General features: G+C 35.3%; 1 protein-coding gene across 7 annotated transcripts in view; it reads right to left on the reverse strand.

Moving 5' to 3' along the window:
* Window positions 1-18096, reverse strand: part of LOC306667477 (putative RNA-binding protein Luc7-like 2) — a 68719-nt gene that overhangs the window by 41686 nt on the left and 8937 nt on the right. For 4 of the 7 annotated variants that reach the window (XM_079150136.1, XM_079150132.1, XM_079150137.1 and 1 more), the window contains one exon: window positions 11739-11833. In XM_079150136.1, coding sequence (XP_079006262.1) covers window positions 11739-11833 — 95 coding nt within the window. Of the gene's footprint in view, window positions 1-11738; window positions 11834-13428; window positions 13500-16247; window positions 16325-18096 lie in introns of all 7 variants that reach the window. The other 3 variants (XM_079150133.1, XM_079150134.1, XM_079150135.1) reach the window with 2 other exon arrangements.

Here is an 18096-nt window from a genome sequence, read left to right on the forward strand (position 1 = left end):
CCCAAGACCCATACAGAGCTAACCACCACATGAGGTACTCCATATTTTGCTACATAATATCAGGTGCAACATGTTAAGAACTTATTTTCCTGCTGGGCCTGGTGGCACACACCTATAATCTCAGTGGCTTGGGAGCCAGTCTCAGGAAAAGTGAGGCACTAAGTAACTCAGTGAGACCTGGGGATGTGGCTCAGTGGTCAACTGCTCCCATGTTTAATCCCCGGTACCCCCCCCCCCCCCCCAAAAAAAAAAAAAACATGTTTTCTTGGCTCATATTTCCTAATACTTCCATTTTAAAGGAATTTATAACAGAGGGCTACTCTATTTTGTAGCCACATATATGGAAGGTTTCTAGGAAAAGCAAACTTGATTTACATAGAAAAAGAAAAACGGGAAATAGCCTGAGCAAATGTTTTGAGGGAAAATGATTTTTTTCCTACGTGGAGGATGAACAGCAATGATTTAAATGAAACCAGGTGGTTACTAATAGAAGAGAGGGGATGCTAATATTGAAAAATTAAGATACAGGATTATTCTGGCCTACAGGCCACCTGATTGCAACCTCTGACTATATTATTAAAGAATCTGAAAATGATCCAATGGTAAAATTTACTCTGTAGGCAAGTAAGAAGTAAGAATGCTTAACTACTTGGAAAAAATACGACATAATAAAACCTATGTTTTCGAAGCATCACACTACTGGATGGGTCAACAAGAAGAAAGAGAACAAGGGCAAGAAAGGGCAAAAAGAAAGGAGGTGATGGAGGTAAACTAGAGTGCTTAAAAAAAAAAAAAAAAGAATTTTAAAAATGAGAAAGATCTCTGAAATCATCAATTCCAATGCTACCTTCCTACAGATATGGAAAATGAAGGCTCAGAGAGGTCAAATGACTAGAGATAAGTCAAATGACTAGAGATAAATTTGAAGATTTTAGTATAGCTCAACATTCTTTCAATAAGTGACTCTCAACAGGTTTTTAACTAAGAAGAAATGAAGTATGGAGAGGAAATCAAGGGAACTTTTTTTCAAGGTTTCAATTATTTCAAGTTTGAGAACAATGTTGCCACTATGAGAACTAACTGAGGTGAGTGGAAGAATTGATTTGTGAAGGAAAATGTCTTGTTTTGAACATGCCAAATTTGACATAACTGCAGGAAATCAAAGTAGCAGTCAGTTGTCTGGTATGATAACAGATTAACATTAACTGCAGGCACTCTGTATCAAAATGTTTTCCAAGTTCATATTTTCCTCCTTGGAGTTACAGCATGTATTTTTCTAGGAGACCCTCATTTAAAAAATTACATTAAAACATGAGGTCTGGGCTGGGGATGTAGTTCAGTGGTAGAGCACTGGGTTCCATCCTCAGCACCATATAAAAATAAACAAAATAAAGTGGTATTGTGTCCATCTACAACTAAAAAATATTTTAAAACATGGAGTCTGGGCTGGGGATGCAGCTCAATGGTAGAGTGTTTGCCTAGCAAGCATGAGGTTCAATCCTCAGCACCACAAAAAAAAAAAAAAAAAAAAAAAAAAAAGAAAGGAGTCTGATCTCCATAAGTCAATTCATCAACAATAGAAATACTGAAAAGTATCTGTAAGGAGTAGCAGTACTACAAAGTCAGAGTAGATTACACTGGAGAAGGCAAGGAAGAATGCTTGTGATATAAACTCCTGTAACATGTAACTAAAGCTGGGCACACAGTGGCACATACCTGTCGTTCCAATGAGTCAGGAGGCTAAGGCTGGAGGAACACAAATTCCAGGCCAGCCTGGGCAACTTCGCTTCTCTTAATGCGTGAATTCATCCACCACTTACTATCTATCCTTTCATCCTTTTTTTTGGTACTGGGGTTGAACCCAGGGACACTCTACCACTTAGCTATATCCCCAGTCCCCCCCACCCCCAATTTTTTGGTTGTCAATGAACTTTTATTTAATTTATATATATTTTTTTAATGTGGTGCTGAGAACTGAACCCAGTGTCTCACACATACTAGGCAAGCGCTCTACCACCAAGCCACAACCCCAGCCCTCCTCCATTCTTTTTATTTTTTCTTTTGAGACAGGGTCTCATTAAATTGCCCAGGTTGGCCATGAACTTGAAATCTTCCTAACTCAGTCTCCCCAGCAGCTAAAATTACAGGTATGGGCCACCATGACCAGTTCTTAGTATATTTTAAAGAACATAGCTAGAAAAACATTCAAAGCCATTTCTGACCCTAGGTAAGCAAAAATAACTAGAAAAAAATGAGGAGTTGTCCCCAAAAGATTATACTATCATCAGGTACAGTAACATACACCTGTGATCCCAGTTACCTGGGAGGCTGAGGGAGAACATACTTTGAGGCCAGCCTGGCTCAGCAAGAACCTGACTCTGAATGAAAATGGCTGGGGATGAACCTCAGTTGTACATCACCTTCCTAGCATGCTCAAGGCCCTGGGATCAAGTTCCAGTACCAAAACAAAACCAGTACCAAAAAAAACCAAAACAAAACCATACTATCTAACTTGGGATAGACAAAACACATATACAAACAAGATAAATAATAAGTGCCTATTCTGAAGTACAGAGATGTCACACTAGGGTTCAGAGGCTAAACTGCTATAAGCTAAAGCAATCATGTGTAGTAGGCCAGGTAGAATTTAAATAGAGAAAGATATTCCAGGCAGAGAAATAGAGGATGTTTTCAGCAGAGAAAAAGAGGTAAATGAAAATGAGAATCATGCTGGGGAAATAAAGTAATGAAACAACAAAAGAGGAACAAAGTGATTTATTCAAATGAGAGACAGGGCTGCAGAATTTTGTTTTTGGAATATGTACAACAGGAAACCAGAGTTTTTGTGTAGGAACAACATATGGAAAGTTGATTCCCCCTTGAAAATAAGTACTTTCTTCTCAACATCAGAGTTCTTCATGTCACTTCAAAGAGGTTTTCTCCAACTATCCTGCCAGAGAAGCCCACTGCCTAGGTCTCTTCCTGGGCCAGATCAGAGACACACTGAATTACCTAACCATGCTATTCTGTACGGCACTTACCAATGACTGAAGTCACATTATTTCTTATAATGGCGTGTTTCCTCCATTAGAATTTACATTCCCACCTCTAAAGCAGAAACCATGTCTATTCTAATATTCCTACAACCTAGCATAACCCACAGCACACATAAGTACTCAAGTAAGTACTCCTTAACGAATGAATGCTGATCTTGGCAATCTGCACCACTCTCCGAGATGGGGGGAAAAAAATCACTTCTTAAAACTTGTAACTTTTACATTTAAACTTATTAATTTTTTAAATTAGTAAATTAAATTTAAATTAAAGTTCTTCTTTTTTGCACTGTGGTACTAGATGTTGAATCAGGGATGGCACTCTACTACTAAGTCACATTCCCTGTTCCTTTTATATTATTTTTGCTGGTCTCAAACTTGCCATCTTCCTCCCTTAGCCTCCTATGTTGCTGGGAATACAGGCATGCACCACAGCACCCTACTCAAAAGAACCTATTGGTTTTTTATTTCGTTTTGTTTTTGTTTTTATTATTATTATTGTTTTGGTACCGGCGATTGAACCCAGGCACACTTAACCGCTGAGTCACATCCCCTGTCCTTTTTGTATTTAAAGAGAGGGTCTTGCTAACCTGTGTAGCCTCAACTAAGCTGCTGAGGTTGTCTTTGAATTTGCAATCCTCCTATCTCAGCCTCCCGAACTGCTGAGATTACAGACATGTGCCACCACACCTGGCTCACACTGGTTTTGACTTCAGAAATAACATTTCTGAGGAGGACTCAGGGAGCAGAGCATGATGGTCCATGTCTGTATTCCCCAGCTACTTGAGAGGCAAAAGCAAGAATATCACAAGTTTGAGGTCAGTCTCAGTAACTTAATGAGATTCTTCTCAAAATTAAATATAAAAAGGGCTGACGACATAGCTCAGTGGTAAAGTACTCAAGGATTCAATCCATAGTACCACACACAAAATTTTTTTTCTAAAAACAGTAGTGAATTCTCATTAACTTTCTCCACTCAGCACTCACTGATCTGATCCCTCTCACCTCTATTTCTTCCACTACTTAATTCCAATAAACATCATCACTCCAACACTATTATAATAAGAGGGAAACAACACATCTAAACTTGGACATTTTACAGATTATATTATTTTTACACTACAGACAAAAAAGCTTATAGGATAACACATTTCCAAAATGTTTTATTCTGTATGTCAGAGTAAAACACTTAAAATTTCCCTTAATGAGTAGGATCATCAAACTAAAAAGGATTTACTAAGTCATCTGGTTTTGCTTCCTAGACTCATTACATTTTAAAAAGTAAATGTGCTTGGTATTTGTGGTTAATCACCTGGTTCACAATTTTTGAATTGTTGTTGTTCCAAGATTTTATTTATTACCATGTGTTTGCTCTATGTTCAGGAATCCCTATCTTCCAAAGGACACATTTATAACTCCATTACCTCAGAGAACACATTAGTTTCCTCAGACTTGTCGAAGTGGAATTTATAAAACTGGATAAATCTCTTTAAAAGATCTGTAGAGAACAGCCTTCTAATCCCATCTACTCAGGAGCCTGAGACAGGAAGATGACTAGTTCAAAGCCAGCCTGGTCAATTTAGTGAGACCCTGACTCAAAAAACAGACTAGGGTGTCAGGGAAAACTGAAAGAATGATTCCTATTTATTAGGTAATAAGTATTAATTGAGAATCGCTGTTCAGAATAAGAAACATGATCATGAAACAGGTGAACCACATATTAGACTTCCAGACCTCCTGCTTGTTTGGAGTAATTGGTCACTGTTACAATCTATATTCTATCAACAGTCAACCTAAACAATAGGCCCAAGATTTGAAATGTGCAAAAGAAAGGAGGAAGGGGGGTGGGAAGGGTGAGGAGAAAGGGGAAAAAAAACAAAACAAAACAACAAAATGAATCAAACACCATTACCCTATGTAAATGTATGATTACACAAATGGTATACCTCTACTTTATGTACAAACAGAAAAACAAAATGTACCCCATTTGTTTACAATAAAATAATTTTTAAAAAAAAGGAAGGGAAGAGAACAAAAAGTGATTATAAATTAAATAAGGTAGGTCATGAGTAAAGTATTTAATGAAGATGTCTGATGAGTACATGGAAGTTCATTACACAGCCCTCTACTTGTGTTTATGTTTGAAAAAATAAATGTTTTTCTCTGAGACTGGGGATTAAATTCAGGAGTACTTTACCACTGAAGGACCTTCCCAGCCCTTTTTACTTACTTTTTTTTTTTATTTTGAGACAGGGTCTCGCTAAACTACAAAGGAGGGCTTCACACAATCCTCCTCAGCTTCTTGAGTAGATGGGATTAAAGGTATGTGCCACCATGCCCAGCTGCAAATTTTTATTAAATAAGTTAAAAATGATTTCTCTCTCAGATTGACTTCCTAATATAGAGTAAGAATTTAAAATAAATAATTTTGATTGTAAAAGAGTGGACATCTTGACAAATGGATAAAGAAACTGTGAGATATATATATATATATATATATAAACAGAATATTACTCAGCTATAAAGAATAATAAAATTATGGCATTTTGCAGGCAAATGGATGAAATTGGAGAATATCATGCTAAGTGAGATAAGCCAATCTCAAAAAACCAAAGGACGAATGATCTCCCTGATAAGCGGATGATGACACATAATCGGGGGTGGGAGGGGGTTAAGAATGGAGGAAAGAGGAACTGTATAGAGGGAAAAGAGGGGTGGGAGAGGTGGAGGGGAAGGAAAAAAATAACAATGAATCAAACATCATTCCCTATTAAATGTATGATTACACAAATGGTATGCTGTTACTCCATGTACAAACAGAAACAACATGTATCCCATTTGTTTATAATAAAAATAAATTTAAAAAAAAAGAGTAGACATCAACACTACCATTTATTCATGTAACAGACAGATCCTGCTGACCAAACTCAACCAGAGACAAAGGCTAAATCAAAACAAGATCACAAAACGGGTGGTGACTCTAGGTCACCTTAAAAAAAAAAAAAAAAAAAAATCACTTCAATAAGAGTGAAGTATTTTACTTTAAGTATATACTACGAATAAGATTATTCAAAATGACAGAAAAGGGTTACTTCAGAGGGCATAAATAGCTGGACACAGTGGCACACACCTGTATTCCCATAGACTCAGGAAGCTAAGGCAGGAGGATTACAAATTTGAGGACAGCCTCAGCAACTTAGTGAGATACTGTCTTAAAATAAAAAATAAAAAGAGTTGGGGATGTAGCTCATTAGTAAAGTGCCTCTCAGTTCAATCCCCAGTACCAAAAAAACCCCAAAAAAATCAATAAAGGACATAAATACTTCAGGTTGAATAGCTCATAGTATTCATGTGCCTATTTGCTAACAACACTCCACTATTCAGGACTTGGTTTTTTAAGTTTAATAGTAAAGCTTGAATTATTCATTGGGAAGCTTTTAATGTATCTCTAATTTCCTAGATGCCAAACACATTTTTGGTTTAGGCGATCTCTAAAAATATTGTTGTAGAAGGCATATTTTTGTAATAGATTGGAAAAAATAAAACATAACAAATCTGCTTAACAGGACACAATATACTTCAAACCAAATGTGGTAAAACCTGGGGTATTTGGCATATCTATAAGTAATTTCTAGAAATTGATTGTCATAAATTAAAAAAAAAAAAATTCAAGCCAATAAACTTGGTTAATGCCAAAAAAATCTGTTAAATATGAAGGTATTCCAAAACAAACATTTTTAGGGAAAAGATTATTTAAGTCTAAAGAATCTGCAAGTTAATTTCTCACATTTGCATGTATAATCATTACTGTCATATTTTAATAAGCATTCAACACCAAGATACTCTCCAACTCCTTATTAAGTGAAAAGAGGTTTGCCATTAGTAATTGTTAATTTTTTAAATGAAGCTGATTTTTGAAACAGTTATTTAGTGTTCTACTTTTGAATGGATCAATCATTCATTCACTACAATGAAGAGACCCTGTGTTAGATGCTGAGGATATAGCACTGAATAAAACACTACTAGCCTTACTCTTAAGAGACTTACATTTTAGTAGCTGGCTGAAAAACTTTTGTGCAGATCTGCTCCTTTTTGGGGGGAGGGACAGGGAAGGTAACTGGGACTGAACCCTGGAGCACTTAACCACCGAGTCACATTGCTAGCTTTTTGAGACAGATATCACCAAGTTACTGAGGCTACCTTTAAATTTGCAATTCTTCTGCCTCAGTCTTCTGAGTTGCTGAGATTATAGAAGTGTGCCATCATGCCCAACAGACCTACTTCTTAATACTTCTTCTGCTTCTGTATATTTTCATGGCTCTTTTACATACTTATTACCCAACAGATAGTAGTTTTAAAATTCAGGTTTGTAGGGGGCTGGGGTTGTGGCTCAGTGGTAGAGCACTCACATAGCATGTGTGAGGCCCTCAGCTCAATCCTCAGCACCACATAAAAGTAAAATAAAGGTATTGTGTACACCTACAACTAAAACAAAATATTTTTTTTTTTTTAAATTCAGGTTTGTATGTATCCAGACAACTTACAGATCATGCCTTAGAGGAAAGTGTCAGGGAACAATAAAAGGAGTTTCAATTAATAAAAGTTGCAATTTGCATAAAACTCAGAACCTACTGGGGCACTATAAAACCAATTCAGAATTTTGACAACTGCTACTCCCACATTTAATCACCTGAAAAATACAGATAAACTTTTAATAATGACATTGAAATGTCAAAGTCCCTAAGTATTTTCTAATCAGTTCTTTTAAAACTCTGCTATTGCTGGGCAACAGAATCTGTAAAATAAAACTTCATGGAAAATACCTTTATTTAAAATATGTGAAATTCTAGTTAAATAGGAGAAACTGACCTATTCCCAAGTTCTTAGAGCATGAAAAAAATGTTTAAGTATGTGGATTTAAGGAAGATACCTTTGGGTATAAAATACTGGGATTTTTCTGACTGTGAGACATTTGACAAGTTCAATTTATCTGAGTCTTAATTTCTGCTGAAACCAAATTCTGCTGGAAGTGACAGATTCAAGAAATAAAGTTAAGAAAGCTATCAAGTATCCTTTAGTTATAGAAATAAAGTCAAGTGCAGTGGCTCACTCCTGTAATTTCAGTGAGTTGGGAGGCTGAGGCAGGAAGATAACAAATTGAGGATAACCTTAGATACTTTAGAAAGACTGTCTCAAAATAAAAAGGACCGGGGATGCAGCTCAATGGTGAAACACCACTTTACAGTGGTAACGTGGTTAAAAACAAAAAAGAAGAAAAAGCATTGTGTAATCAACTATTAGAATTCCTTTCAATTAAATATATGGGGCTGGGGTTGTGACTCAGTGGTAGAGTACTTGCCTAGCATTTGTGAGGCACTGGGTTCGAATCTTAGCACCACATGTAAATAAATAAATTAAATAAAGGTTCATCAATAACTTTTTAAAAAAATTTTTAATAAATAAATATATAAGTTTCTTTTATTCTTTATCTAACATGTAAAAAGAAAAAAAACAAGGCTGGGGATACAGCTGAGTGGTAGAATACTTGCCTAGTGTATACAAGGCCTTGGTTTGATTCCCAGTACGACCAAAAAAAAAAAAAGGAAAGTTGTATCTTCAATTCAAAGAGGTGTGAACTATTAGACTATTTCCCAGAAAAGCATTTTTCTATAGGATTTGGTTGCTAAAGAAGCAATAGTTCTGTAATTGTAAGCCATTACTACAGAAGACGAAATGTTATTAACAGCCCCTTTCAGTAATAAGATCACAAGGAATCACACCATCAATGATTTTCAAATTCTTCCAGACACCACTCTACAACTCCAAAGTCTCACAAAGCATTCTTTAGCTGGCCCTCAAAACTCTCTTCCTAAATTCTGAAAGAGGGTCACAACTACTTAGTTCCAACCTTACATATCTGTCTGACAGGCTGGCAAAAGTGTGTTTATTCTGCAGGTGCCTTTAAAGAGCTTTTTCTTTTCTTTCTTCTTTTTTTTTTTTTTTTGAAGTGCTGGGGCTTGAACCCAGGGCCTCACACATGCTAGGCAATCATCTTACCACTCAGCTGCATCCCACCCATAAGAACTTTTCTTAACTGTTTATCATGTAATACAGGACACCTCAATTTTAAGCCTAATTTCCATATTCGATGCCATAAGAAAAATGTTTCCAATTAAGACAGCTTTTTTTTAATCATGAAATTTCTTTTTTAAAAATATTTTTAGTTGTAGATGTACATAATACCTTTAATTATCTTTAAGTGGTGCTGAGGATCAAACCCAGTACCTTCCATGTGTTAGGCAAGCACTCTACCACTGGGCTACAACCCCAGTCCTTAGTCAAGGAATTTAAGATGCATATGTCAGAGACATTAAAAATCTAAAAAAATGTATACTTTATAATCCATTGATAAGTTTTATAAGAAGGAAAAGTTGGGCTGGGGAGATAGCTCAGCTGGTAGAGTGCTTGCCTTGCAAGCTCAAGGCCCTGAGTTTGATCCCTAGTATCGCAAAAAAAAAAAAAAAAAGAAGGAAAAGTCCAAGAACAAGCATTTATCCTCTTGAATGATTAAGAATTCCCTACAAAGAAGGAAACATGCTGGAAGAAACTCAGATCAGAAAATTTGAGTTTGAAGAAAGACAAATGCCACCAGTTATTAAAGCTAATTGATAAGTACTAGGTTCATGAGTGCTCATTATAGTATTCTATCTGCTTATGTATTTGAAATGTCTCAAATTTTAAAAAAAATTGAAAATGTTAAAAAAAAATTAGGGTTTGGTTCTAGTTTCACTTTACATCAACAGAGTTGAGTAATTTAAGTTACTTAATTATCATCAGGGCTGATTTCTCATCTGTAAACTGTGAATGATATACCTCACAGAAATATTGTAAGAAATAAATGAGTGCTGGCAGTACAACTTAGTAGTAGTAGCTTGCCTAATATATATGAGGCCCTGGCTTCAATCTCAAGTGACATACACACACAAAAGAGGTACATAACTGCATTATGTACATTTTGAGATGTAAAGCTAACAGATTTTTTTTTAATTACTAATGCCATACTTGAAGAATAAAATAGCTATGGTTGATTTTAGAATATAAAAAAAAAACAACAACTAATTCTGACATTTTGTTAATCTTGTTCTTTAAATTATCTGAAGAGATGATTAAGATATTAAACAAAATTACTTTGTTAAATTTTATACAACAGTAAGTATGAAGAATCCCAGAATATACAGATAATTATAGATTTTCAAATGTATTATAACACAGTAGAAAATATTTTAATTTTGAAAACTCAAGAGGGTAGATAAAGTTTTTTTTATCTGGGTTACTATTTGTCACAGTTCTTATACAAATGATCAGAAACTGGATTTCTTACTCTGTAGTATTGTACTTTTAAAAATGTTAGGTTCTTTTAACATAGTTTCAATTGTCTTTCCAACTAGAAAATGACAGAAGTGTTTCTTTTGCATATGCTTTCATACTTTTCTGTTTGGAGTATGTCCTTAATTTAACTCTTCCTCCGAAAGAAGAAATCACTCACTTAGACATCTTTAGCTAAGAGAACTCACTACTTCTGAAAAGGTAAGCTGGAAATCTTTTCTTCATTTCAGTCTTTTCTGGCAAATGAGAAATAAAGCGAGTTCAAGTTTAGCCCCGACTAGCTCCCCACTATCATTGAGTGCATCTGTAAAAGAAAGCAACTCATAATCACTCAACCAAATCCAGAAGTTAAGCAATCAATTCTTATTCCATTTAAAAAGATCCATTATTATATGCTTTATATTCTTGAATTAAAATGATGATACACTTAGCTGGGCAGAGTGGTGCAAGGCCTATAATATACCCAGCAGCTCAAGAGACTTGAAGCAGGAGGATGGAGAGTTCAAGCCAGGCTCCGCAACTTAAGCAAGGCCCTAAGCAACTCAGCGAGACCCTGTCTCGAAATACAAAAAAAGGAAGGGCTGGGGATGTGACTCAGTGGATAAGTGCCCCTGGGTTCAATCCCTGATACCAAGAAGAAGAAGAAGAAAAAGATAATACTCTTAAGACCAATCATAGAATTTAAACTGAGCTTTATATTAGGAGTCAACAATACAGATGAATTGTGACAACACTGCTCTCAAACTGACTCCACAATATAAATGGGCACAAATATTACTTTTCAGTACAGGGGATCAAACCCATGTACATGTTAGCCAAGCACTCTATCATTGAGCTGCAATGCCAGTCCTTTCTTAATTTAATTTTGAGACAGGATCTTACTAAGTTGCCTAGGGCGACCTTGAACTTGTGATCCTGCTTCAGTCTCCCAGGCATGCATCATAACACCCCACTATAAATTTGCACAAATCTAAACAAAAATGTACACTATTCTGGGTAAAAGTCTACTCTGTTTGCCAGGCATGTTCTTTCAGCAACTCAAAAGGTTGAAGCAGGAGGATTGAGAGTTCAAACCCAGCCTCAGAAACTTAATGAGGCCCTAAGCAACTCAGCAACACCCTGTCTCTAATAAAATAAGGACTGGGGATGTGGCTCGGTGGTTTAGAGTCCCTGGGTTCAATTCCTGGTACCAAAAAAAAAAAATTATTGCCTAGTAATTTGACGCTCCCCCCCACAAATGAGAGTTTTATCAAGTAGTTTGTAACACACCCATAATCAAATAATAGATTTAATACATACGGTGCCAGAAAGGACATCATGGGGGCAACAGTTGAGAAGGTGACTCTTGCATACTCTGTCATCACTGAATTTGATTCGTTGACGAGTAGTATCTCCTGTAATATAGAAAAGTTAATAACATTCAAGGTTAGACAACTAGAAAGTATTTATTTTCTGAGAGCCCTGGTATCACTAACTTTTTATGTGTGGCCATAGTCACACACATTTATAAATCAGCTCAAGAAGGATTAGTTTTTTATGTAACATCCTATAGAAAAACTATTTTAGACAACATGCAGTTGCAATATGTGTACTGCACATGTAATTCAAATAGTCAAAGTGGGAAAGCAATGCATTCTGTTAAATAGAGGATCTCAGAAAAGCATAGGATTTTAGAGCAGGAATGGACCTTCAAGATTATCAAGTCCAACTCCTTCATATTGCAGGTGAGGAAACTGAGGCTCCAAGAGGTTAAGCAACTTGCAGCAGAACCACTAAGAGAGTTTCTACTGGTATACAATGTTCCCTTCTTCACAGTAAGCATTGATTTATTTTGTAATTATTTACATTAATTGAAAAACATAAAAAGTAATCTTGCAAACATTGCATACACACTGCGAATCCCCACTGAACCCCAGACGCCATTTCTTCCACTATTTTGTTCCAGATGAAGTGTCTCCCTTTTGCTGCCGGGAGGAGTTAGAGAGGGTAGAATAACGCGTTTAAGAGCGTACAAACCTGGAAGAAGGACTTACACACCAGTCAAACAAAGGCACATTCCCTAACTGAAATGTTAACTTTAATGCCTCCAAAGGTTCCATACCTCCAAGTTTTATGTAATCTGTGCTATATACTGCCAAACTGGGTATACTTAAATTCATTCTGTCTTCATATAAAACAATACACCTCCTAAGCAACAGAAGCATCCAACCTGCTTACTGATACGGCTATCTACTCAAAACTTTAAAGAATCTAAAAAAAGAAAGGTAACTAGCTCTAATAACAAAATACAGATGTTAGTTACAATATTTTTTTTTTTTTTTTTTTTTGCTTAGAATCTCTTTGGAAAAACAAAAGAAAAATACATAAGGATGTTTCCTCTTTCTATATAGAATGATAAGCCCTAAGAAATGTAATTGTTTTATTTTAGCCTTAAGTTGATATCATCATTGATGAATGAAAACCTACTGGTGAATTACTGAAGCAAAAACTGTTGGTATCAAAAGAGACTGTAAATACCTAGGTAGTTCACATGTTGCCTGGAGCACTTCATTTTCATCTAGGAAGTGATTCAATCATTTAACTTCTGTATTTTCACATGTGAAATAACAAGGTTAAAACTCCACCCTTCAAATGGTCTTACATTGAAGAGTTTAACTTAAATTCAACACTATGGGATAAGATTTTGTTCAAATTGTTTTAATGTGGTTAAAAAGATTTAAAGACCATTCTAATCTGCAACCAGGGTATATATATATTTTTTAAGAACAATAATTTTGTAGTTAAGATAGTAGCTTCAGAGCAGTTCAATAGTAGGTTTTCTAGAGGCTAGTTTCTAGTAGGTTATTTCTGACACAATTTGGAATAATCCATTTAGTGTTTACGCCTGCTACTATAAAAAAGGTTATTTTGATGGTCTGCTTTTCCTTTTAAACACAACTGCTTTTGTTCCACATTCATTAACACATCTGAAAAGTTAGTGATAACTCACGGCTCGGCGATTGCGGGGCCTTTCTGACACTCCCTTGCAGATTGAAGTAGGCAGGCATAGATACATTGAACCTTTACAAATGAAACAAGGGGCCAGATTGTTCAGTTTGTATAGAATAGACTCTGCCAGCAATTTCAATACAGCATCTAGAAGTACATGTTGACTGTAGAGATTCTTGTATATGAAAACAAAAGTGAACAAAATCAGGGTGTTTTATAGTTTTGTGTTATTTTGTTTTTTACAATACTGACTTCACAAGTATGACCCCAGAGAAGAATACGACTGAATAAAATAAAAGTCCAAATCTACAGTTTTGAAGTGGCCTTTGGGCCAACTGGGGTTTTCAAAAAATGTGTCTCTAAAAAGTATTTCATCAAGATTGGCAAGTGCCTGCCTTAAGCTCATGTTGGAATGACACTATGATAAACTCACACTAGAATGTCAAGGCTTTTTGCTCCCTGGCATGAAAGGAAAAAGAACTTTTTGTCTTAAATCGTATCCTAATTAGGTTAAGGATTTTAAAGTTGATAAATTTTTTAAAGGGGGAGGGGGGCCAGAAACCCTTACATATCTAGGAGTCTCCATGCTACAAGTCTCTAAGCTTTTTGGTAACACATCATTTCTGTACTTTGCTCAACCTACAGCTCAAGGATATAACCTAGGCCTAGAATAAAGTTAACATTCACAGAAGTATTACTAATCAAACATTTCATCTAGTACAGTGACTGTTTTTGTGTAAGAAACCACATTAAATCTAATAATAAGATATATGTTCCTTAAAGATACTCTATCAGATAAAATATCAACAATTTCAAATATAAATATAGCAAATGGTAGCCCTGGTGAGTTTAAGAAAAAAAAAAAAAAATCAGTCTTTCTGAATGACAAAAGGCATTTTAAAATAAATCCTCACTGCAAATGAATAAGTACTATCATTTGATAGCAAATAATTTGTTGTAGCTAATACAACAAATACAGTTATCGAATATTAGCCATTACAGAAATCTCTAAAACAAAGAAATCATAAAACTCTTAATAAACTGAGATACAGATATACTCTGAGGACAACTAGCAAGTGAGGATTTGTGTAATGATATTTTTAAAGTTCTATTTAAAGGACTTTTAATGCTAACATTTTTAAATAATTTGGCTATATAACTGCTGTATTTAATAACTTCATTTGGGCTTATGCAATGGAAGTAATTTGATTAAATCAACAAAGGATTTTAAAATAAAAATACTGATAATTTGGGTTTCTGTCATAGTATCTGGCCCAAACCATGTTTTTCAAAAAGAAAACTAGGTACAACAGCATCCATTATTACAAAAAAAAAAAAAAAAAAAAAAAGACTACAAATATGAACCAAATCTTCTTATAAAATAAGGGATTAATTTTATAAATTTGATGTACTTCATCTTGGGGTTTTCTGGGCATACAGTCGTAAAAATAATCTAAATTGTCTGAGTCAATTCTCCCAATAAATTTCCTTTCAAATATTCAAAAGATAATAAATAAATAAATGGGAAAAATTGCTCTGTCACACTGACATTAGATCTAAATCACAGAATCAACCTAAGTGACCCTATCCTCTGTGCTAGGCAAGAGAATTACAAACAGCTTAAGAAAAGCACCCTATCCCTAAAGAGCCCATCATTTTGCTAGAAAAACAGTATATATAAATAACAAGTAATAACACAAGGTAGCATGATTCAACTGCCAAATGAGTATTTCCAACAGGTGATAGAAACCTTGAAGAAATTTTAAGACTAGAATGAGCACCAAGGACCTAATCAAGTTGGGAAAGGCTTCATGTATTAAGTAGAAGCCAATATTTGAAAGATAGGACTTAAAGCAAAGGAAAGAAGAAAGAACGTTCCATGCCGAACTAATATCCTTGACAAAGCTTAGAGGCATGAAGGTTTGGGAAATAGCAAGTAAACAAAGTTCGGTGTTGGCAAACAGCTTCATGTAGGGAAATAATAGGGCCAGAACATTTGGGAGGAGGGGGATAAAATTTGATGCCCTCTAATTTTTTTCAATCCAAATTTTTAGTGTACAGTTAATTTTTTAAAAATAATGAAACAAAAATTAGATCAAGTTATTTGAGTCAACAAGACTGCCTATAAGAACATGGAGGTTTTTCTGTCTTATAACCACGATAATTCAGTAGGCTTTGTGTATAACTATGATGCCAAGTTTTTCAAATTATAAATCTGATTTAGAACTTTGGCACATGAAGTTTTCCATTCGAAAAGAAACACCAAAAGTTCTATTAATATTTCCTACCAAGCAACTATCTTCAAAATTACAATTCTCTTACATCCTTTTTGTTTAATCCCTTCATGGGTATCATAAACTATAATCTTGATTTGAGAACACCTGAGTCACAGGTATACAATAAAAACTGGAATGCATATTATTCCTCTCCTTCACTAATGTAACAGAGAGCAAGGTGGACTGAGGCAGTTGGTTTCACTCAGGGAATATGGAATATGGTTTCACTCTGGATAGACAGCATCTGTCCAAACTGTACTTGATATTGCTATTATTTGGAGGGCAAAATAACCACATTTTAATTTCCAACATTGCCTTTTATGGTCCTGCCTTTTCTGAAACTGACTTATACTTAAATTCTTATACTTAGTAATTCTGAAACCTCAGCCTATGTGGTATCTCACATTGTACACGATGCATGCTATTATCCCAATATCCACCCCTTCCCCGCCAGTCCCACCCACCTTTTCCCTCCCAAACAATAAACCAAATCAACTTTCATAGATTTATGTGCTATTTTAAAAACATCAAAATTTTACTTTACCCATTCTGTCCGATGCTCCCTGTATTTTTTTAAGCTGTGAGTGGATGACCATGCTATGTGATCAACAACTGTGAAGGCTAAGCAAAAGTGAACTGAGTTTAGTATTATAATTTCAAAAGAACCTTAAAGTTTGTAATATTTGACATATTTAATGGTATGCAGAATCCTATCTTACTGCATATTATCAGGCATTAATGGCAAGCAATTTATAAAAGCAATCCTTTTTTTGGTGCAGAATTAGCTTAGAGCTCAGCTTACCGAAAACAAAGAGGGAAGAGAAAAGGCAACAGCACACAAAGCAATGGATGCATCCCCATGTGTATAAATGGGGGCAGGAAGGGGGAAGCCCTCCCGCATTTTCCAATGTGGCAACCAAAGCCCTCCCCAACAGGTAAACTTATTAGGGGCCACATGTCACAGCTGGCTTGGGACAGGGCAGGTCCCTTCTCTCTAAATTAAGATCTATAACCCTCAGTGACAGGAAAGCTACAGCTAGAAAGTACAGAATTGAAAATTTAAAGCTACTGTTTCCCCAACCCCTTGAATCCCCAAATCCCTTCTCTTATTACCTTTTCATCCAATATAATCTGCAGAGTCCACATAATAATATGGGAACTACATAGAGATCAATAGACAGTTTCTAATCTACTCCAGGGTAGAAGTGACCCTAAGAAGTACACAAATAAACCCTGTGTCTTCATGTGGAGTCAAGGTAAAAGTAGGTGACTACTGCTGCATGGTGACTACTATACTCAGGAACCAACTGGATCACTTTTGCACTCTCCTCACGCTTTCTCACCAACTCTAACTTCTCCCACCTACCTTTGTTGTTCCTTTAGAATTCACCTACACAAACACTGTTGTAATTAGTCTTTGTTTAAAAAAAAAAAAAAAGAAAAAAACTTATTACTCCCTTACTCCCAAGTTTCCTTGTTAAGAAACAGTTTAACCCACTGCATATGTAAGCAGTTCTAAGTATAGGATTCATTTTATAAAAGGACTCACTGCTATGTTTTAACCTAATATAATCACAGATGCTTTGAAAACATTTAATATGGCTTGATATGTTACACTTTCCAGATATATATTATTAAATAAGAAAATAAAGTTTTAACAGTCTGCCTTCCAACTGGAGTATCAAGTCAATTCTTTATGAATTTATAAAGTTATACTGTACTTAGTAGCAGCTTTCCTTTCCTCCAGAAAATGCAAACACAAGGGGTACTATTGTAAGCTCAGAAAGGTTATCCCTCTTAATCCTTTGATTCATATGGTTTATAATTACAAACAGGTACTAACAATAACAATACCCCATCGAAATCCTTTTTAAGTTAAAAAAAATTTTAATGCAATGTCCACTTAAAAAAAATTTTCCCAAACAAGTTCACACTTGATGAAGGTCAAAGATTAACATTTGAAAAGTTAGCCCACCCATCTATGAAAATTCATGTAACAAAATTTATAAAAGAATGAGACTGGGAAACATTCTTGGTAGGAGGAGAAAAAGGAGGTCTTTAAGAACTAACAGAATGGTAATGATAGAAATGTGAGAACAAATATTAATATAGCTATATTTCAAGGTTTAATTTCACCCCCAACCCCAAATCTATCTTCTGTCATTATACAAGCAGAGTTGTGGCAGCTGGCAGGGATCACTGTCTTCATATTGGAGGTGGGAAGAGTGTAAGAGGAAGAGTTGCTTTAGGAAAGCTATCAGCATATTTCTATTCTTAGATTTAAGAGACACTATAAAAGCCTGAAAAGTTGCTGAAGAATTAAGTTATAAAAGTAGATTATACAAAATTTAAGATATACGTAATAAAAAGTTGCAGCCTGCTAAATTTTATAT

The sequence above is a fragment of the Sciurus vulgaris genome (assembly GCF_902686455.1).
Source record: "Sciurus vulgaris genome assembly, chromosome: 8".
Lineage (NCBI taxonomy): Eukaryota > Metazoa > Chordata > Mammalia > Rodentia > Sciuridae > Sciurus > Sciurus vulgaris.